The sequence below is a fragment of the Pygocentrus nattereri genome, chromosome 11 (assembly GCF_015220715.1).
Source record: "Pygocentrus nattereri isolate fPygNat1 chromosome 11, fPygNat1.pri, whole genome shotgun sequence".
NCBI classification, from domain to species: domain Eukaryota; kingdom Metazoa; phylum Chordata; class Actinopteri; order Characiformes; family Serrasalmidae; genus Pygocentrus; species Pygocentrus nattereri.
The window spans coordinates 33,780,928-33,804,194 of record NC_051221.1 but is presented as its reverse complement, the minus strand read 5'-3'; the positions used below and the strand labels follow the sequence as shown (position 1 = coordinate 33,804,194).

The 23,267-nt window shown below is 41.9% G+C and overlaps 1 protein-coding gene across 7 annotated transcripts in view; it reads right to left on the bottom strand.

Annotated features, from left to right (window-relative positions):
* plxnb2b (plexin b2b) overlaps window positions 1–23,267 on the bottom strand; it is a 159,048-nt gene that overhangs the window by 45,352 nt on the left and 90,429 nt on the right. For all 7 annotated transcript variants that reach the window (XM_037542845.1, XM_037542846.1, XM_037542847.1 and 4 more), the window contains 4 exons: window positions 4,231–5,387; window positions 3,166–3,360; window positions 2,104–2,229; window positions 1,769–1,869 (listed from right to left, as the gene is read on the bottom strand). In XM_037542845.1, coding sequence (XP_037398742.1) covers window positions 1,769–1,869; window positions 2,104–2,229; window positions 3,166–3,360; window positions 4,231–5,387 — 1,579 coding nt within the window. The remainder of the gene's footprint in view (window positions 1–1,768; window positions 1,870–2,103; window positions 2,230–3,165; window positions 3,361–4,230; window positions 5,388–23,267) is intronic.

The following is a 23,267-nucleotide window of genomic DNA, read 5'->3' as shown; positions in this document are numbered from 1 at the left end:
CGTTCTCTAAATGAAGTCTGACTGTGTGACACTACTTATTGACCATTTTCAATAACTTACTACTTGTTAAAATACATGTAAAATCACAGAGCGAAACACGTTTCTACTGGCATGATAAAACCTGAGGCATCAGTGAATTAAGTGCTCTGTGAAAAGCCTGGTTTTGTACATTGCACCCGTGCTCCACACAAACCTTTAAGAATCTCTCACTAAGGGCTGTACAGAGTGTGGGCGCCCGTGATACCAAAAAAAAAAAAAAAAAAGGCTTTCATAGATGTTTTTTTAACATTCTGTGATTTTCCTCTATTATGGTAAAATATTCAGTTTGACATGCATAGACATGCATGAGTATATTCAGAAATTTGCAGATTTAAATTTTAATCTAAGATCACACTGCAAAAAAGCATATCTTGGCAAATGAAAACACCTACTTAATGTATCTGTCTCATTTTGGTACTGTAATAAGAACGTTATAAAATGTTTTGTTGCAATGAAAACCTGCAGCCATGCTGACGCTTTATGGACAAGGTTGAACACCTAACTTTTTAACTTGTATTACGACATTTTATGCAAACATTTTATGTAGAGAAATGATTTATTATTATTATAGTGGCAGATAATTTTGTGTCTACAAATACGTATTTAATGAAATAATCCTAATGTACTTAGAACAATCCTACAATGAGAAATATTAACTAAATTTAAGATGATTTCACTTGCCAGGATATCATGTTCTGCAGTGCAGGTCTAGTCCAACATACACTATTCACAAAAAGTTATATTAAAAGGGATACTTGGCTTTTGGGTAAAATTTATGGAAAACGTAAAAAGCTCACTCTACAGTGAAGTTATATCATGAAAGTAGGGCATTTAAATAGAAGCATGCAGTGGTGATTTCCTCATCTCAAACAATTTATTGAAACAAAAGCCAACAACAGCGGTGGATTTACCCCAACAAAAAATCTCAATAAAGTTGACACTCAAAAAAGTGTCTCAATAACTTGTCACGTGCCCTTGAGCATCAATTGCAGCTTGACAACGACATCTCATGCTGTTCACAAGTCGACTTATTGTCTGCTGAGGCATGGCATCGCACTCTTCTTGAAGGGTGGCCCTCAGGTCATTGAGGTGTACAGAGTTACGAGCCTCTACACAGCGACTCCGCTGATTCAGGTTTGGAGAAAGCGCAGGCCACTCCATTTGAGGTACCCAGTCTCCAGCAGCCGTTCTCTAATGATACGACCTTGATGAACTGGAGCATTGTCGCCCATGAAGATGAAATTAGGCCTGTGTTGTTCATGCAGAGGCACAGACTGAATTATTGATGTTATTCAGTAGTATGGGCTGGTCACTGTACCATTCACAAAGTGTAGGGCAGTTCTGTATTGACTAGACACAGCTGTAGTAACACCACCACCTTGCCGTTAAGCTCCTTGTTGGAGAACAGAAAGTTGTGCAAAAAGCACTGAAACATTGAACAGTTGGACATATGCATTCAAAAGTATAGAGAAGGTCACATTAATTTCACCTGCAAAGGTTAGAGTGTATTCTAGGTTCATCCTGAAATTTCACCCAAAAGCCAAATATCCGTAACTTTATGTGAGTAGTGTGTACTGACTAATAAGTATTGCAATATTTTGAGAATGCATGACAAATTATGAGGTTACATGATAATTTTTTTCTGTTTGTGTTTGGTAAATATATTACAACATAGAATTTGCATTAATCCTCACATTTAATGGTCAAACACATAATAAATACTATTCACCTGCCCTCCAGGACACACCAGCCACAGTAAGGATCTTTCTGGGCCATGCAGGACATGCAGTCAGTCTTCAGATGGCATAACTGCACTGGCACCTTAGTGACCTACACACCCACAGAAACGGCATGAAAACCTTTGATTTAGTCTTACTTTTAGCCATACCCCTTTGTTAAGATATCATTATGGAACCATACATGCTGCGTCAGCAGGTGGTGTACACAGTGGAAGATGACGGGACATAGTCCTGCAGCATCGAACATTACAGACAGGCAAAGAAATGAACTCTTTCACAAACACACACAGACTTAATGACATGATAAATGACTTTAGTGCAGCACCTTTTTCTCTGTAGTGATGTACAGATGGCTCTGGGTCTTGTCAAAGAAAAGGTTCTTATTCACGCGACTGCCCATGGTGTCCCCGGGAACCCTGATGCTCACCTCCGAATTGCCTGACAAATGAACCTGGAGAGTTGGAGAACAATAGACATGGAGCAGGTTACAATTATACAGGGCAGCATGGGACAAGACACATCTGTCATCCTTACCCACCGCGAAAAAACCCACACACAGCATCCTACACACCAGAGACACACCTGACAAAATGTCATTCCCAAACTAATGGTCTACAAGCAGTTAATGACCACAACCTCCAGGAATCTGCTCTAAAACTCCAAAAATAGCCTCTTGGACTCTTCATTAGGAGTAGTGCATTCAGTAAGACCTAGACGAGTGAAAGTAAGATGCCAGCCATTCCAATCTAGGCTTCTCTTCTTCATTCTGTCTGCCAGAATTCTGGTGTTAATGAAGGGGAGAATCCATGTAAGGGAGGCTTCAGTACACTCCTAAAACTGATGGCTGCATGTGAGAACTGACTCATGATCTAAAAACAAATCTATTGTAATTAGTTGTTGTCTGTACTCAGAAAGTGTCTCAGAGATGCAGATCTGATCTATGATCACAATAAGCTTGTAGTCTTTTATCCAATGTACATGTTTCTGGAAAACAAACATGGTAGATTTGTCTGCAAATCAAATGTGCTGTGTTTATCAAGCTTTCAATGAGCATCCCAATAACTGCAATACAAGTGCAGTCCTTCTGGCAGGTAGATTAACAGAATTACTACACAGAATAACTCACCTGCCAAAAATCCTCCTTTTTTCTACCCTGTTGGATGCAGGTTATGTAAAGCATGTGGTAAGAAGCTGCTGGCTTTGGTCGATGACTAATTAGACACTATTATGCCACCATTCCTTGCATTATTTTAATCTTAAACAATCTGTCTACATCAACTGGCTTTTAAGCCCACAATGTGCATTCTAGGAGCAACACCAGTGCTTTCACAAAGGCTCTAGAAGTAAATGTTATGTAAATGCTAGTCTTTAACTCTCCAATACCTACCTTCACCACCTCTCCCAGGCTGTTCCCAAGAAAAGCTATAGTGTGATCGTTCTCCACAGCAATGGCCACTGCAGTCAGATGACCATGACCTTTTCTGGTGAAGATTGCCTCTGCCTGCAGGGCAAATTGTGGCCTGCTGGCCAGTGGGTAACGGAGAAATTCTGCTCCACACCTGTTCTGTTCCACTATGTCCTTCTGCAGTGGAGAAAAGAGAGGGTTTCAAGCCTTATCAGAGTCTCTGAAGAATTCACCTCACAGCCAGGACAGTTCTCATATCCTTATAGGAGTGGCTTCGCTCTTAAAGCCTATTGAAGCTAGATTACTTTGACCTGGTAAAGTACTATGATTGAAGTGATTACCAATGAGATTTGTGGTTTTAATCCAGTAAAAATCTGAAATGTCTGTAGTCTTACAGTAATGAATCCGGACTGAATGACCTTCTTTAATCTGCGGAAGCTGGAGCGCCTTCAGCACTAGTGGTCCTGTTAAAACTAATGCAATAATAAAGTGTGCTCATATCCAATCTCTCCTCTTCTTGGATGGAAGACAAGCATTTAACTCATCCGTGAAGTGAAACACAACATACACACTAGTGAGTAGACACAGACAGACAGACAGACACACACACACACTAGGGGGCAGTGAGCACTCTCTTGCCTGGAACGGTGGGCAGCCCTATCCACGGTGCCCGGGGAGCAATTGGGGGTTAGGCGTCTTGCTCAAGGACACCTCAGTCATGTGTTTGGGGAGCCCTGGGGATTGAACCGGCAACCTTTCGGTCACAGGGCCAGTTCCCCAACCTCCAGCCCATGACTGCCCCCGACATGTATATTTATTGGTATGAATCTAAAACTGAGCCATGTTCCAAACAACTATTCCTGATACTCACTATGCAATAGTATGTGAAGAAAAATTATTTGTTATGTCAGGTGTGAAATCGGGGTTGAAATTACACTCTGTAGATTTAATACCTGGGTTATGCCACAAAATACAGACTGTACGGTTATCCCTGAGGACGGGGTTGAGAAACATGGCTATAACCTAATCAGCTTTGGTGCTACTTACACTATGACGATTCTCACAAGGATTGTCGGTGATGGATTTGTAGGGACTATACACAGCTTGTTGACCTCCAATTTTCCCATTTTCAGTATAGCAGGCGTTGAGGATGTCCTCCACCCTCTCATTAATGCGCTTTAACGGATACATGCAAAGAGCAGAGTCTGTAGCATCCTCACCATCTCGACTGGCCACTATAAACAGCACTTTATCCCAGACTGTAACAGTGCCATACTGACCAGAATCCTGCATGGCACGAGCCAACTCCTTTCCTGGCTCAGTTATGTATGCAGCCTGGACTTTGTTATACTGAACTCCATTTTTGCGGCAGCTAAGCTGCAGCTCAGTGTAGGAGTAATAGCCCTCATCCTTCTCGCACAGGCGCGACACGAAAGTGAAGTTTTCTGCTCCGCCCAGGGTGCGGGAGAAGAGGAAATAAACAAATCCAGTGTCTTTAAAGGCAAAGCGGAACTGATGCTGGTACAAAGGGGGGTAGGGAATGGCCTGCACTGGAGAGGCCTCCACGATGCTCTCAAACACCACCCACTCCTTATAGTTCTCCAGGATGCGTGTGGTGATGAGTTTTGGGTTGTCCTCATGGCCACCGTAGCCCTTACCAATCAGGAAGACATCAAATGGCTTTTTATCTGGGTCGTCCTTTAACTGGAATGTTGCCATGACGCCCACAACTGAGACGTTTTCGTCAATGCTGGCGGCATATGTCCTTTCCCCTTTGCTGTCACTGTAGTAGATCTGCTCGTTTACATTGTTGAGGTTAAGAAGTGAGCAGATGCCTCTATATACACTCCCACACACTATTAGAGATCTGTTCGTGGGGTGGACCAACAGGAGCTTGTTAATGTTGTTGGTATCTTTCAGTTCAGTGGTCACGCAGGTAGAAACGGGCGGTGTGCAGCTACGAGCATCCTTCTTTGGCCCTGTTACAGCTCTAGCTTCCAGCTTGAGAGAAGCATCAAGCTGGTAAATGGCATTAACAGCGCCAAGGTACAGGAGACCTGTTGCAGGATCCTGAACCACGTTGTTGATGGGCATATCGGTGGAAAACTCCAAGAACTCCCCAGAAACAGACTCAGCAGAAACAGACCACACCAAGAACAGGGCCATCTGCACCCAACGCACCATCTGCACCCAACCCGCCATCTCTGCAGGAGAGCGAAAGAAAGAAAAAGAGAAAAAGAGAGGACAAAAACATAAGATGAATACAATAAATGTATTCAGAAGCTAAATACAGCAAACAGTCACAATAACTTTGTAAAATCGCTCGACTGAAACCATTTCTAAGGTCAATGGTAGCCAGCAGTTTCTGCTGGGACACTAAATGATCTTTTTAATGATCGGCTAGACCTACATCTGAGATTTGTACGGAAAGATGCCTACAGTGGTTCCCCTGGTTCAGACTCCAATATATTTTTAAATTAGCTTTCATCAAGGACTTTTGGATCTCTATTTTAGTATTCTCATCGAGCTACAAGTTGTTCAAGCTAAGTGTTAACAGATTCCAAGGGAGCCTTTAGAAATTTAAGATATCTGACTACAACATATAAACTTACAAAAACCCACCACCCACCACCCTCTCACACATTCTCTCTCATTCTCTCTCTCTCTCTCTCTCTCTCTCTCTCTCACAGGACATTAATCTTAGTTTGGTCACAGCTGTTTGAGCACAGTCAATCATCTGTTGCTTATTTCATTACATATAAATGACAGCGAGGCAATCTAAGTCACAGATACACACACACACACACACACACACACACACACACACACACACAAACACAGACAAACATTGAGGGGGCACATATTGAAAACTCACAAGAAAAATGTATAAGTGTACAAGACAGACAGACAGACAGAGAGACAGACAGAGTGCTCCTCTGAAGAACTCTACAGGTGGTGCCGTCAGCAGCAATGGGGCCTCTGCTCTTCTTTCCAGTCAGACAGTTAAACCTAGAAGGCACACTTGTCAAAATCAAAATCCCACCGGACTGAGCGACTATGGGTGTTACATTATGTTATGCTAACCTGCCTTTCCCTCGCAACTTTGACCACGCACACGACTCATTATCCATTCACCCCCTAGGGCTCTGTTAATTTCAGCTCACACACTCATTTCCATAAAAACTCCTGTCCCTCTATTGCCCTGCTTTATCCCAGCCTATTTTTCTCCCCCTTCTGAGCTTGAAGCTCATTTATTTTAAATTTCATTTCTCCAGGTAAATGTGCCTGCCCTTTTTAATTCACCCCCTTAAACAATTTTCAACAAGAGTTTGAAACCGTGATCCAAGGTAGTACGGCACTCTGTGCTTTTTACAGCAACAGCAATTAGCGCTTTTCTGTTTGTTTACCCCTGGAGACGGCTGAAGACATTCTCTCTCCAATTTAAAAGTCATTGATTACATTTTTACCATCTCACTGAATTGACGGCAATTAGCTGGCGATTTTCATGATGATGTGAAAAAAATCATCTTGCAAAAAGCTCCAGTAATTCCACAGGAGAAGGCAAAAACTTTCTCTACTTTTAATGGAAGTTCACGTAAGATTTTATTCCATGTCATTTCAGAGCGTTTCTATACCAGTGAAGAAACTGTCACAGAAGGTAAAAGGTAAAAGACAGCTGCTGTGTTCAAATGATGTCGAAACAAAAAACAAACCATGGAGATATATTACCATTTACTTATTTAACAACTTCTTAAATTAGTCTCTTTTACAGTAAGAAATGCGATGGACACACCAATTCTTGTGCACTTTTTTTAAATGAAGTGCTTTTAAAGGATCCCTAATTTATCTTTTGCCACTTCAGTATTTGGGGAACAGCCTGTAACATACTGTCCCTTAATTATGCATTTTTGGTCAGGGAGGCTGACCTTACATTAATATAAAACGACAAACACACTTTGGAAAGTTCATGCATAGCTTGCTGTTTTTTAGTCCATTTCAATTGTTTGCCCTTTTTTATTACTCAATCATGAAATCAACTGACAGATTAGTTAATTACTAGCATTATCAACATCAACAGCCCTTACTATATGCAGTCACTTGGTGAGTCCAAATGGTGCAGCAAAGCGAGCCATTTATCCAGCACACTCTTCCATGAGCACACTCTTCCATATTAAGTTGTACCCCACACCCGCTATTTCATATGGTTAAGGATAAAGACTTACTGCTCTGTATGAGGGAGGCTGATCTTACAATAAGAGTTTTAATAATAAGTTTTTACACATTTTGCTTTTGATCGGTTAATTCTATTTTAATTGTGTAACCTACAAAAATCTGATTATCTGACTAGGCATAAAAATGAAATTATACATTACTCAATGAATAACTACTAATTATTAATCAATAGTAACAGCCCTTATTATGTGCAGTCACTTGGTGAGCCCAGTTGGTATAGCAGTGAGTCATTTATCCAGCTTAAACACCTCCAAGAGCCACCGACTTGCACTTCATACCTACTATTTCATCAGGTTGTAAAAGGAAATGACTTATTGCTCCTATAGTCGTAAACCAGGGTCAGGGAGGCTGATCTTACATTAACACAAAATTGCCAACATCCTGTGAATCAGATCCCAGCTGTCTGTGAAGCAACAGTAATGATTAACCACTAATCTAAGAAGACAGATCAGAGATTTTACAGAGAGCATGAGTTAAAACCCAAGACACAAACCTTAACTCAATATCAAGCTCCTGGACACAAAGGAAATGGCTCTCAGACGTATAGATCGCTGGTGGAGACCTCACTTACAAATCACACATGTCTTCTGTTATCCGATTAGCCTGACACATCTCTTGTGTTGCTAATGCAAGACAAAAGGTCAAGACACATGGGCCTTAATCCATCAACTGTCTCATGATTCACAGGACTGACTGAGATATAAAACAGAACGAGAAAAGTTAAAAGTCTATTCCAATTAACTAAATGACAAAAGGCAATCAGTGACGGGATGCTAATTGGCTAGAGGTTGAATTACATGGCTAAGTCTGCAATGAAGATGAAGTTAATTGGCACTGAGCTTCAGTGAATGCAACAGAAATGACTCTGACAGAAGCGCAGGCTGACAGACATCATACTGATTTGCCAAAATTTGCTTATATTTAAGATGATTTCTTTAAAAAAAAAAAAACAGCCAACAAAAATAGAACACAGCTGAGGCAAGTCTACATGCTGAAGAAACCGTATTTTACCAATATACCTCAACACTGCCTTGTTATAAAGCATAAAGAAAGACGAACGTCTCTTCATTTTAACATGTAGCGGGGGAACTTTTCTCTGACAAAAACTTTGAGAGAGAGAGTCTTATGATTAGAGCGACAGAAATTCATCTCTTCTCTCTTACTTTACAGAGCATAACTTCAAAGAATCATTTGCTTATTCATGCAAATCGCTCACTTCGCCCAACAAAGTATGCTGCTATACAAATTTCCTTCAGATGTTGGGTTGGGGGTCACTGAATGCTGTGAAGAATGAAAAATCCTGAACACTTTTTCTTTTTTCCTCTTTTTGTTGGCACGCCTCCACTCCCCAAACGCTTTTCGTCTCTTTTCATCACTCTTCCACACTCCTAATCCCAAGGACTGCAGCTCGCCCGCCATCAAAGGCTTCAGGAAAACCAGCGCAACTCCGGCACAATGACACAGGTGTCACACCGGAGCCCTACACAATCCAATCAGAAAGCAGGAAAACAGAGAGGCGCCATCCACTTTCAGACTTCTCTACACTCTTCACACACACAGATGTGTGTAGCTTTATCACCATCAGTAGAGCTCCTAGAAACAAACTACCACTTCTAAATTTAACTTTGGGCTGGAAATGAAAATGAAAATGAGCCTGAAGCGAAAATCGTCACAAATTGGTGGCGATAAATAATAATGAAACGAGCCAACTGCTAATGAGTCAGGCACATCTGGAGCGATTCTGCCAGAAAGCCCATGCTGTTAAATTATAATTGTCCTGGAGAACAGGAGGCGTACCTCCAGGAGAAAAAGAGAAGACACAGAGGGAGATAGACGGTGGGCAAGAAAAGAAATGAAAGAAAGAGCAAGGGAGAAAGAAAGCAAATGTGCGCTAATATAATAAGCCAACTCCAAGGGCAAAGAGAGATCAGGAATGATGAATATGTGTACAGAAAAAAAGAATGAGAGAGAGCGAGAGACAGACATAAAGAATGAGAGAAAGCAAGAGAGCGAGGGAGAGAGCGAGAGAGAGAGCGAGCGAGCGAGGGAGAGAGTGAGAGAGAGAGCGAGAGAGCATGCGAGAGAGCGAGAGAGAGAGAGAGAAATGGCAAGGATAAACTCATTAGTATCTTATTGCCCAAAGAGCTCATTTAGTCATTTTTACTGCTTTCTACTGCTGTGGACAAACACAAGACTGTATCAATGTCTCCTTAACCAGTCACTGCTCGTCACTCCATATACAACCAGGCTAGACTCCAGACTCCACAGGGGGCTGCGTGCCTAAAAAACCTCCTTTACTTTATTACAGGGTAAGTGCTCTTTAGCATTATGTTTATTTACACAACTGAACAAATGTTACTTTTTTAAATGTTCATGTCGTTCTGTAATAGCCCATTTATAATAATGTAGACCTACATCTACTCATGTATAGATAGACATATTTCTTTAGCCTCTTTCACATCAGCCCTTTATTATTATTATTGTTCTGTTCATGGTATTTTTATTTAATTAGACTTTTAGTTAAATACTTGTTAATAGCCTATGCGCTTCTCTGTTCTGTTCAGTATCTTACATCTCGTACATTTCTCAAGACGTTTCCCTTGTATGCGTAATAAAGGGATTCTGTTTCTGATAGGCTTTCAGTGGAAGGCCTCACACAAAGCAGTGACAAGGTGCAGTCAAACACGTATGTGCAAGAGGGCTTGAATGCACCTCTGGAGGCTGGTGAGGTCAGCGAGCTGCCTGAATGGTTGTGGATTTCTCATGTGGAAGAGACAGATGCCCTGCCATTGACCCCTGTGGAAAAAAAAAATTCAAGCAGAGCTAAACTGGTGCATGCTTGTTTTTGCCTTTGTGGAGTCTCTGGGAGTGAAAACAGCTGCTGACAGCAGCCTGTGGAGGCAGGTGAGGGGCTTTACAATGGCAATGAGTCCACATGACCCCATCTCTTCAGCGTCAGCTTCAAAGCCTCAAAATCCAAGCTCAAACTTTTACTCTCAAAGGCAAAGCTTAGCATTTAGCAAAGCCTGTGTCCTGCAGAGAGGCCTCAACAAAGCAACGGACCTGTCTGTCGAATTTGTAAAGAGGAAAGATGATGAACAATGAGCAGGATATCATTTCATATTCATGGCCATACCAAGCAGATCTCCTATTGAAAGCATAATGGATGCTTTTTCCATTGGATACTAATGCACTCAGATGCTGCTTTCGATAATGACAGCTGAGGACTTCATCTAAGGCTATCATGCCTATGGACACACATACACACAGCAGTGAAAGGTATTAAATTATCCTCAGCCCTGAACTACTGCCTGGAGGGTGAGGGAGAAACGGCAACTTTCATTTGCCAATCAGCCTTTCTTTATCTGATTGATCGTCTCTATCAGTCATGTTTTGGTGGTCTGCTAAACTCTGATAAAGCGTGGACTCGATAGATGACAGCAAGGGTGAGCAGCACACATCCAGAGGGCGCGGGCGACAACTGTTTCACAGACTGGACCAAGATAATTAACATTTTGTTATTCTGTAGACAAAAAAAAAAAAGAGAAATTAAAGTTGTTAAGCATGTCAGAGAGGGCCCTTCTCACTGAGGGGGCAGAGGGAAAATGGAGGCAGAGGTGCTTTGGAAAAGCTTGTGTGACAACAGCAATCCAATTTCCATATGAACAATTACCCCACTGTCGGGACTGGCACTTCATTTATTTCAATTTGACTGAGTGAGGGGGAGAGCAGCTCGCCAAGGCAACCAAGCCAGCGCTTAGAGGCAGCGAGGCAGCTGCTACCAATACACACTGCCCCAAGAGAGGCCAATCACATCAGTGCACAGCCTCTACAAAGGGCACTCACACAATTCAGACAAGCCAAGTCGCCCCCACCTTGGCCTGAAGGCTCTACCATGAGCATCCTCCATGGGAAACATGAGGAATACGCGCAATGTTTGTGTGTTTGCATGTGAGTGTACAGGGTACACGTGGATCTGTCAGTTTATGTGGAGTCACGGTTGCCAGATCAGTTTCCAGTGAAATACATGTAGAACTAAATAAATAAATAAATAAATAAATAAAAACAAAACAAAAATAAATAAATAAATAAATAAAAACGTATTGCTTAACATAAAATACCAGACATACTGAAAAATACTGCATAAATAAATAATGCTAGGGATGCTTCTAATGCCTGAATTATAGCTGTGGTTCACTCTTGAGTGCTGGTCAGAGTGCAGGGATTAAAAAAAAAGAAAAGGAATTGGTTGCATTGTAACCACAAAGGCAGCAGCACAGGTAGTGGTCAATATGAGGGCACATATGCCTGTGAGGGAGTCTGTAGTTGTAAAATAAACAGAAAATAAAATATTGACAAACACACAGATCACAACACTGCAGTAACATCTTAGCATGAAAAAGCACTCCTCTACAAAGCAGATCTACAACAAGAAGCAGCACTACATGACGCCGTGGTATAAAGATGTAACCAAAGGATTAATGACAGTGCTAATCACAACTGGCTACAAACTAATTCATAATTATAACCACAAACCATGTCTGCAGAAGTAAAATTAATGAGCACACAACTAACAAATAAGTATACATGCTTTTATGACAGTTAGTAAAAGATAAATTCATGTACACAACAGCAGATGATAAAATAAGAATGAACTCTGCTGTTTCTCCTTAACACAAATTGCTCCAAGGGCACCAGAGTGCATACAAATAATAATAAATAAATAAAAAGCACATTCATAACAATTAGAGCACAGTTTTAAATGAAATGTACAGTATTTAGCAGGAATGAATATTTGAATGCATTATTCAGTGGTGTAAACTGCAAATGCAGTCCTAGCAGTACATACCTGTGTTCTAAAAGATGAAGAAAGAAAAAAGTGGTATAAATCTAGACATAAGCATAAAATGATCTGCCATGATGTAAGTCAGCGTCTTCAGAATTCTTTAAAAAAATTTATACATTTCAGAAAGTAGAGCATAAAAAGCTGAATATGTTCAGGCTGTTCAGCACTTTCTCATATAGGTTGGCATTCACAGATACTACAGTGTGAAGTAGTCACTAGACTGTGAACGCACGCCATCACACTCCACATTAGAGTGTGGCAATGTGCTCGTGCTCCTCTCAAAATGAGTGATTATAATGAATGTTGATCAAAGCTCCTCACTTAATGACAGGGTGATATTAGGTACACCTTGCTAGTAAAAGGTTGGACCCCCTTTTGCCTTCAGAATTGCCTTAATTCTTTGTGGCATAATTTTGGTGTTGGAAACATTCCTCATTCTGGTCCATATTGACATGATGGCATCACACAGTTGCTGCAGATTTGTCGGCTGCACATCTATGATGCGAACCTCCCATTCCACCACATCCCAAAAGTGTTCTATTGGATTGAGATCTGGTGACTGGAGTACAGTGAACTCATTGTCATGTTCAAGAAACCCGTTTGAGATGATATGAGCTTTGTGGCATCGTAACATTATCCTGCTGGAAGTGGCCATCAGAAGATGGGTACACTGTGGATGTAAAAGAGTTTATTCAAAAGCATTTTGTTCTACCAATACAAGTGGACAAAAGATTAATTAGAATGTATCTGAGAGCCTCCAATGTTAAACCACATGTTAAGCATTCCATCCTTTTTTGGTTTATGAGTTGTTTTATTTTGTATAACTGTTTATACTGAAAAATCAACAATTATCTAGATTTTAGTGCCCCCTTTTTATTTAAATAGACAGAATCACAATACCTTATCAAATTTTATCAAACCTTATCAGATTTTTACAAAATATGCCACACTGCTCTATGTTGCAAGGGCTCATTTATTATCTTCAGTAATGCAATAACATTATTTTGTGTGAATGTATGGTTCAAGTGAATCTGAACATAAAATAATGTGAATGCAGAGTGAGCATGAAAATTGTCTGAAAGCAATTTGTAATATCCATCCTGATGTCCAGTGAGAGTAACAGTGTTTGCATATTCAAACTCGTCATCGTAGCCCTCTTGCTCTCATACCATTACAACATGGCTTGTTCATTGCTGTTGCTTTTGTTAGTTTGCTGCTCGCTGGTTTATACACAGTTCTACTGCAAGCACTGTCCAGTGTAATCTGCCCAATTACTGACATTGCTGATGGTGTGAATTGCTGGTACAAAAGACTTGAGACTTTGATAAACAAATTCAAGGCACTGCAAAGACTAAAAATAACATTTATCAAGAAAGCCCATAGAACTTGCCAATTAAAGCTGTGTCAAAACAAGAGGGTAAAAGATACAGAGCCTTTCAGATAAATATACAGTACACAAGTAGCTGCTGATGGTTTGAAGAGACAAACTAGTAAAATGTGATGATGGCGTTTTTAAAATAAAACAGTGGCATTCATTTCACAGCTTTACTCTGGCAACATTAATAATTTTTAAAATGTTTTTTCTTCACCAAAGCCCTTCGTTTCTATCTCACGGCAGAGAGTATTTATTACTGTTGGACCTGATTTTCAAATTGAGTGTTTACGGTCCTACTGCTCTTTCTATATTACCATTCCTAATACCAGCGGTGAAGTGAAGCAGAACACACACACACACACACACACACACACACACACACACACACAGATCTCGGCATGCTGAGATAATCTCCTGAGCTTGCTAGGCCTCTCTACATTCTGGATGAGCTTACTCTTGACAGATATTCTGCTTTGTGTGTGTGTGTGTTTTTGTTTACGTGTGCATGCCATGTGCAAGCTTGGGCCACAGCTGGCCCACACAAAAACTGATTAAACTCTGGAATGGCAGAGGACACAGAAATTCTTCCTCTGCATGCTCTGCCTGCACTCAACTCTTGCTCTGTCCTCTCCTTACCACTTCTGTACACACTCCATACAATTAAGAAGTCATGGAAGAAATCTATTACACACCTTATTGGCTTTAATGATTGCACTTGGCGCTCATAAAGCCCAATGAGCCATGCAGCAAAGGAGTAATACAGCACTGTTTCACTCCTTTGTCACCACAGATTCAAGGGGAATACTGATCCACTTCTGATGAAATGGTGCTTTGAAAAGCCTGCTCTTATCTCGAGTCTCATGGCCCTGCCTTTCGGAGCCAAGAACAATACTTAAGTGAATGCAGTGTCACTTTAAAAAAAGCCAGAGATCGTAATCTGTGACTCTCTTTGCTGAGTCCTAAAAGCTACAGTTTAGACACCTCTCCAAGAACACTAAACACCCCTTGCATCTGAAGTGGAGAGCTTCCTGTGGTGTGGCAGTGGAGCTACAATGTGTGAGAGCTGGAGAGAGAGGGGAGGCTTTGTTTGCCCTTATGAAAGAAGAGCAGGAGGTCAGAGAGCATTTTTTACTCTGATGAGACAGTTTCGTTGCTTTCTGCAAGCTGCCATCTGTCTTCAGCCTGTATACAGCAACTTACAGCCCAATGGCTGATGGCTGAGATGCAGGCAGTGGCTGGGCCTCTCACAGGCAGAGGTAGGCTAGAAGTACAGAAGGAGAAGATAAGTAAGTTATGAGAGTTGCATTACATTTACAGCATTTAGCAGATGCTCTCATCCAGAGAGACTTCCAGAAGCACTTCATTGTATTCTTGGAAAACATATCCTTAAACTAGGGCAAGCAGTCTAAAGATACCCTCAAGCTATGTCGCTGCCAGAAACAAGAATCAGATGATGCATAAATATAAAGTACACAGGACTGCACGTTTCCACCCAAAGAATTTTTATGAATACAGTTTCATTGTCTCAAAAGGTTTGTCAAAGTAGGCTATAAAAGCAGACTTTGGTTACATTTTACAAATGTTGACAAAATTTTTTGTTCAACATTAACGGTAAGAAAATTTGACAATTTTTGTTTTTTTTTTGTGAATAATAACACACAAATTAAGTGCCACACCACAGACTTCCTTTATGTACCTCTTGCAACAAACAGAAAGCCTAAGTTTTTTTTTAATTTTCCAGTTTTTAAATATCTAATTCCACGCACTAGTTAGAACTCACAATCACACAATCACACCAGTGCTAGGTCAAAGGCAAACACAAGCTTCCTTCCAGTCATGTGAATCCAGCCACTGCATCTTTTCGAACTGCCTCTGCAGCAACGTTATTGGACAGCTGAACGTGTCTGAAGGAGAACGCTAACTGCCACTTTTGCAACATCAGCTAACAGACGCATGTTCTGGCCACCAACACACTGAGTGATTGTGGGAGACTGAGGGCCATTCTACCCAAACAGAGCAAGGCCAATTGAGCTTTTTTGGACTCCAGGCCACAGATGGCTGTAGCATCTCCGGGAATCGAACTTGCGATTCCCTGATGACAGGCCAGACAATGCTCAGACGGCACCACTTGGGAGCCGAAGAAGTCTTCAAAAAAAGAGCTGTAGCTAGTAAATGGCCTTTCTAAAGGGAAAATACTCTTACAGCTCCATATGGCACAGAAATGTGATCTCATGTGACAGTTCGGATGTACAAAAAAGTAATGTCACATACCGTTTCTAAGCGTTTTTAGCTGTAGAATTCATTGCGATGGAGACACTTTGCTGTTTAGCAAAAATAAAGTTTTTTAGCAGTTGCAACTTGCAGAGAAAGCAAATGTAGCTACAGATTACAAGAGTAAACTAGTTTTGAGTTTTGCTGTTGTTGTTGTTATGTGAATGATTGATGTTCATTTAAATGTTTCTTGAAGAGCTGGTTCTTCAAGGATTTTTATCACTTCCATCATGAGCAAGTAACAGCTAGGAAACCGGCTGCTGCTGAGCCAGAGAGAATCCAGTCATGAGAATTTGCTTCACAGTTTACTCACAAGAAAATTTGTTTTGAAGCCCAAAAAGATCCAGTCTCTCCTATATGTATACATATATAGGACTATAATTACCATTTCACAGCGAGTAATGCAGGTTCTGAAAGGCTGTGGCCATGTCAAAGCCTTTAACATGCTGGGATTAAGCCAGGCGTCTGTCTTTCCACATTCATCACCCTTCAGTGGAGGCGTCCGGAGGGCCTGAGCCCCACAGCTAAGAGGCGTCTGTGTAATGGCTAAACAAACACCATTATCTAGCCATGATGGCCCTGCTCTGAGCTGCTCTAGTGCTTGGTTAATCCCTGCGGCCCCTCAGAGCTAATGAGGGCTTTAACCAGCAGAGAGGGGAGAGAAGGATAGACAGACAGACAGAAAAACAGACAGATGGGGCAGAACAACAGTCCCTCACGAATAAGCTCGAGACATACATCCTACTAGTCTGCTGAGAGGGACGGAAACCTAATGAGCCAAGCAGAAAACACTGTTCTCCAGCTCAAATACTTGTCCACCGTGGCAGGTGGTTCATTGGAAGTTAATACACATTCACATACACTCAGCCTATTCCCCCCCACCCCCAGCCCCCACACCCCCTCGTTATAGCAGTCTAAAGAGGAGAGCCACTCATTGAGAGAGGGCTAACGGGTGATTAGGTCCACTGAGACAGCGCTGACCTTTTTCCTCAACATCAACATGCATGCGTCTGCTATTTTTCACGACAGGCGTGGAGGCCAGCCGCCGTCTGAGTGCCACCCTCCACGAAATGTCACAGTCGCAAACGAGCAGAAAGTCGTCCGCTGCTCTGCATCGGCCAGTCACCGACTGTCCCTTGTCCATATGCAGCAACGTCGGGATGAAGGTGCTTTCACTTCCCTCAGCACTTCTGGACTCTCAGGCCACACTCTGCACTAACAATAGCCCCTCCAACAACAATGGGGTCAGATTTAACAAAGTTTGTTGTGCTTCTGCAACATCAGTGATACAGAGCGTTTCTCTTATGCTGCAATCATTGCTGTGTCACTTGTTTTGTTTAGGCCAGCAATTTGTATGGGTGCATTTATCTTCAATGCACCTGGTCCACGCTTTTCTGCTGGACAGCTGGAATTAGAGAGGGGCCAACTTGGGCCCAGGTGATAATCTACCCCATAAATAAACGCTTCATCATCTGTTCCACAGTTTTTCCAATGCAGAACTATCTACTTGGAGCGACGTTTAATCCTCTGTTGTGTTAGTTGCCTTGCTGCTGCAATCTGGGCACTGAAACTACAACTTCTGCTCTCCACTCCTCTCTTTGTCCGTCTTTCTCCCTCTCTCCCTCTGAAGATCTGCAGGGAGATATGGGCAACTGACGTGCTGACGTGTAGGTTAATTAAGTTTGAAATCGGTGCAATGATCAGCAAACCATCACTCAAACCAGTGGAGCTTTAGAAAAGAATGCTCTTCTAGAGGAAGCGCTGACAGCTGCTGCCCAGACAGAGTCACTGTAATCAGGGTGAACATGGGATAAATCCTTGCCTCTGCTCACCAACCGCCACACTTATGGGAGATGACTCCTGTTTCCTGTTTCCCAATCCTGGTCCTGGAGTACCCTGTACATTTTGAGGTTGCCTCAAGCATGGTGGCTCTAAGTTCCAGTCCTTGGGACCCACTGTTGTGAGCAGAAGTATTCCCTACCCGAAGGCACCGGAACCTGCTAATGGAGGACTTGATGAGCAGCACATGATCTAGGGAGTATGGAATTGCGAACCACTTCTACAACACACCTGATCCAACTAATCACTTAATTAAAAAACCCTTACTCAGTTGAAGTGGGTATGTTAAAGAAGGGAAAACACTAAAACGTGCACGGCAGGAATTCTTCAGGACCAGGTTTCTGAACCACTACATTTGAAATTTCATGAGAAGGCTTAGTGGAGGCCCACGAGGCATCAGGATGCTGTTGGTATTGCAGTCACGTCTGCTGACTGTAATCCTTAAAAAATGGACCGTGGTATTAGCGAAACGTTGAAAGCCAGGAGGTATTTTCTATCACCTCAGGACACCTACCTGTCTGGCTGGGCTCAAGGCTTAGCCTATTATCCACACCTCTCAGTAGCTGTCCGGATCGCATGGCATATGGCTAAATGGCAGCTGCTGCCAGTCTGGGGCGAGAGGTATTGCGGGTTAAGGGAAATTAGCCCTCTCATAAAATCACAAACCGGCTTCATCCAACTGACAACAGTCTGACAAGCAATAAGGGTATTTCTGATGAATGACTCAGTATTCTGTGGATTCTGTAACACACACCGACACATATACACACACCCCTTGCTCTGACTGGTGGCTGTGCTTTCATGTCTAGTGTACAAGGTGACATTTTGTCAGGCTCAGGCAAGCCTGGGCAACATCAAAGCCGGGTTTTTGTTGGCAGCATTTTGTTAGCATCTCTCGCCCACCACCGTTCCTCGCGGCCCGGCTCAGATAGCAGCACAGGCTGCCAGTCGCTCTCTCATTCCAAACTCTTTATCTCAGCAGCCTTCTGTTGATAATTACACCCACCCCCAGCAGGCTCGGATGGGCCGCAGCATGCGCACCAGGACGGATTTATCACCTGCACCATCGGCCTGCGGATCCAAGGTCAGGCTCTGTCCAATTCCACTTCTGACTCCATCGCACTGTTACTTCAGAAGCGGACAGCCACCGTGCACAGTGCAATACTACCCATACGTGCATGTGCACTCTCACACGTTCACTTTCCATTCCACACGGCAGGCCTGAATGGAAATTGACGATTCAATCCTGGAATGGAACTCTGGATGGAGTTCTTTTCGGAATTGACTCTTGCGCTTCAGCTATCTTACGTCCTGCTCCGTTGAGTAGAGCCAATTTCTGTGCCGCCGTTGCAGACACAGTGAGATGGCCACCTTGGAGAGAGTGAGCAAGGACGAGACGCTCAACAACCTCCTGAATCAGAGAGAGAGAGAGAGAGAGAAATAGACAGAGAGGGGGATCCACCGCCAACAGTTTACTGAGAGCATCAATCGCAGAGCCAGCTCGAGGAGTCTAGAAATGAGAATCTATGCTAATGTAATTTCACTGCGCGTCGCCCCTCTCGTTCCACACATGACCGATTAATACCCAAAGCCTTCTTCACCCCTCCATCAATTAGCATACGCTAGATGTTATTACAAGATGAATGTGTTTTCTATCAGGGCGTAATTGTGGTTAGATTCCAGAGGGAACATCTTCAAGCACTCCATGGGTAAAGCTGAGGATTGGGAGGTAAACTGATTTAAAAAAACTGTCATGAATGTGTGTGGTTATGTTTGTGTGAGGTCCCGTGAAGCTTAACACAGAGGAATGTTAAGTACAGCACTTTACCCGAACCAACATTTGCTTGTTGTGGCACTGGTTTCTGGTTTAAACCGCTTGTTAAGTGGTGCAAAGCAAGCATGGTCGTCTAATGCAGTGGTTTCTAACGCTGGTCCTAGGAAACTCCCTGTGCTGTATATATTGGTAGTTTGCCTGCATTAACACACCTGAGGCTTGTCTGGCAAAGTACGTTGGGGAAGTCAGCTTCACAAAACATAAATGCAGCAGTGGGTAACTCATTTTAATTACTTTACCCATTAACCCAGGTTTAGATTCTCAGTCTCTGAGTAATCCTTGCACATGTACACATGAAATCTTGACATTTATGCAACCAACTGCATGAAACATGGAGAGGTATCAGCCCAAACATAAGAAAAAAGGGCAGAAAAGCAGGTGCTCTGGCATTTTTCTTCAGGGCAATTTAACAGCTGGATCCAAAACCACAATCTACCATCCTACACACACTATTACTAATGAAGGCTCTTCTAATGGTGGTGTACTACTTTGCCATACTGCTTAATATTTTGGATGCAGCATATGCTTTCTCCTTTAGGTTGGCCCTATTGGTCAGAAGCACAGCCCTGACCAAGAGCTGTTGAAAATTCCCAGTCTGGGCATACAACATAAGTGGCCATGACAATGTATCCTAGAAAAAAATAATCTACATCTTGAACTAGTTGATCTAGTCAGTTTAAAGTTAGCCTACTAAGCCTCACTGTGTGTAAAACAGCAAAAGTCCATCCTGTCTGGTGTGCATAGTTTTGATGCATAAAGAATATGTTGGAATATTTTGCATTTTCGTGTCATTTATTAGCATCGCGTTTGGTGTTTAACAGCCTTTCTGCTGTAAATTATGCCTGGCCCCTGATTCAACTAACCAACTAATTAACAAGTTCTGAGTTGAACTGGATGCGATAGAGCTAAAATGTGCATAACAGAGGTACTTTAGCACAAACACTCTATGGAACCGCAAGGACATATGAGTGAGTGTGTGAGAAACAGACAGACAGACAGAGAGACAGAGAGAGAGAGAGAGAGAGAGAGAGAGAGAGAGAGAGAGAGAGAGAGAGAGAGAGAGAGAGAGAGAGAGAGAGAGAGTCAACACTGGGACAACGAAAGATAAGAAACACTGACATATTTTACTGTTCTTTGTCTCATCTCATTGGAAAGATTGAGTGTTTTTCTCTCTTAAGACTGATGTGTTAAATGCTTAATGCAGGGGGCTGGGAGGGATTCAGTGGAAGAATTCTTATTAGGGGAATTTGGAGCCACAAATAAGGCAGAGCCTCCTGGTGAGGGTGCGTCGTACGTATGAAACTTTAATGGTGCTGTGTGTGGAGAGGAGATGAGGATGAAGCTCCAGCAGGGGTGAGAGCTAGCCGCTGGAGGAGCAGCACTAACTCAGATAAGCGCTCAGTTGCCAAGGATCACAGCACATTCTCTGCAGCTTCACAGGTCTATTAAAAAAATCCTCTTTGTAAAAGCCCTTTGTATTTTACACGCTCTCACTGTTCTACTGCAGACATGAAGATAAAAAAAAGAAAATGTAGCCTAATAAAGGATCTTTACAGGTGATAAATTCCCTAATTGCTATCGCTAAGCACATTTCCTGCTTTAACGGGCCATGCTATATCATTTTAATTATCACTCTTGAGCCTAATTAGTTGTATCCGTACAACCAGAGGCAAACACATAGCCAATTAGGTTTGAATCAAAGCTCGTACACTCCGTCGACATGGGGTCTCCGCTTTTATTGGAATCATGTGCGTAATGATGAATGGAGCTCAGGCTGTGGCACTACCATAGTAAACTGGAGATCTGTCAAGTTCTGTCAAGGAGGTGATGCAACAGCATAAGTGTTAACTGATATGAGCCATGTAGATTCCAAATCAGCAAGCACACAGTGTGTATATGATAATGGATCCTATTTTCATGATCACAGCAGGCGCAAAAGGTAAGGTGCAAAATTATTATTGTTTTTAGTGTTATAAAATATAACATATCGAAGTGCCTTACAACTCTCAAAACAACATAAAAGCAATTATAGCAAATACACACACATACACACGCACGCACACACACACACTTTCTAAACCGCTTATTCTCCTGGGTTGTGGGGGGTGTGCTAGAGCCTATCCCAGCAGTCACTGGGCAGAAGGCAGAATACATCCTGGACAGGGTGCCAATCCATCGCAGGTCAGACAGACAGACACATATATCCACCCACAAACACACACACACTCATTCACACTTTTGGCCTGACTACATGTCTTTGGACTGTGGAAGAAAACCAAAAGTTAAAAGACACTAAGCCAAATGAAACCAAAAAATAAAAGAATAAACAATAAAAAAAGAGCTTTAAACATGGCTCAGTCAATATGATTTCTTAGATCAGATTTGTTAGACATTTTATTAACTGTATTAGTGGAATGACATTTGTGTCTTCTGTCCAAACCACTACTCTGAAAAGATTAGATGGAGATGGATGTAATGCACGTAATGTGATTTTTACCATCATTTTTCTTTTAGTCACTTCCAAATCCACCATGTTAGTCAATTTTACAGACTGAACACTCAAGCAGCAGGAAAGAGACTTTACTTTCTATAAAACCATCAAAGCAACCCCTGGTTAGAATAATCGGTGAAAATGAACATGTATGTGAAAACGCGATTATATTCTGTTGAAAAGTTTCTTTGAAGGCACTCAAAGAAGCATTCCTTTGTGTTCTCTGTGGCTAAAATAAAGCTGATATGAACTGTCCTACCCCATGTGTACAACTCAGAACATTAAAATATGTAAAAAATATATAGAAAAATATGTTTTTACACAATGATGTCTGTTGGCTGTAAGTTCCCAGGCTAACAATAATGCTAATGACACACTGCATTCACCTAAGGCAGCAAGACAGATGGTTCACATAAATGAAATAAAAGACTAAATTAAATGTTTTGACGTGTTTTCTACTTCTGAAGGCACTGTGTAAACGGAGCAGCCACTCTCATCTGTAAGATTTATTATTATTAAATTGCTTATGCCATGCAAATTGGTCATAAACAATACAGTCATCCTGCAACAAATTGGCATCACCCCACCTTCACATGGAAAACTACTCCCATCTGAATAGCACTTAATTCCTATTTAGTGGTTACATCTGAGATGACTATCCTCATTTGTTATGAATAAAATAATTTTGTCTGTTGTATGTGCTTAGTAGTTCTCTATTTATAGTGAAGTGAGTGATAAATAAGGTACACTTGCAAAACTGCACAAAAGAACATTGGCTCAATTTTCACTAAGTCACGAAAATTCCAAGTAGTGTTTGCGTTAAAAGGAGGCCTGTGGAGGCAGCAGTGCAAACACAATTTTGGGTTTGAAAATCCCACATCAGGCCAGATTTTGAAGGTCACGTCCCCATGTTGTACGACACTACCCCATCAAGGCAAGTGCATTTATGCAAACAAATGCATTAAAAAAAAAAAAAAAAAATGCACTTGCACCCAATCAAATGCTTAATACAGCAGCTATATAACACCACTACACCTGCACAAAAGTAGGGCTCTATAAGCCTGGTAGTATCCATCTCTGTATACATTTCTACTCTCTTGTTGGACACAGACCAAGTGAAAGGATCAGTAAACAATCCCACTGTCATTTCCACCTTGTAGGCTTCCCATCAATCTTTGATATTTTCAGCATCAAA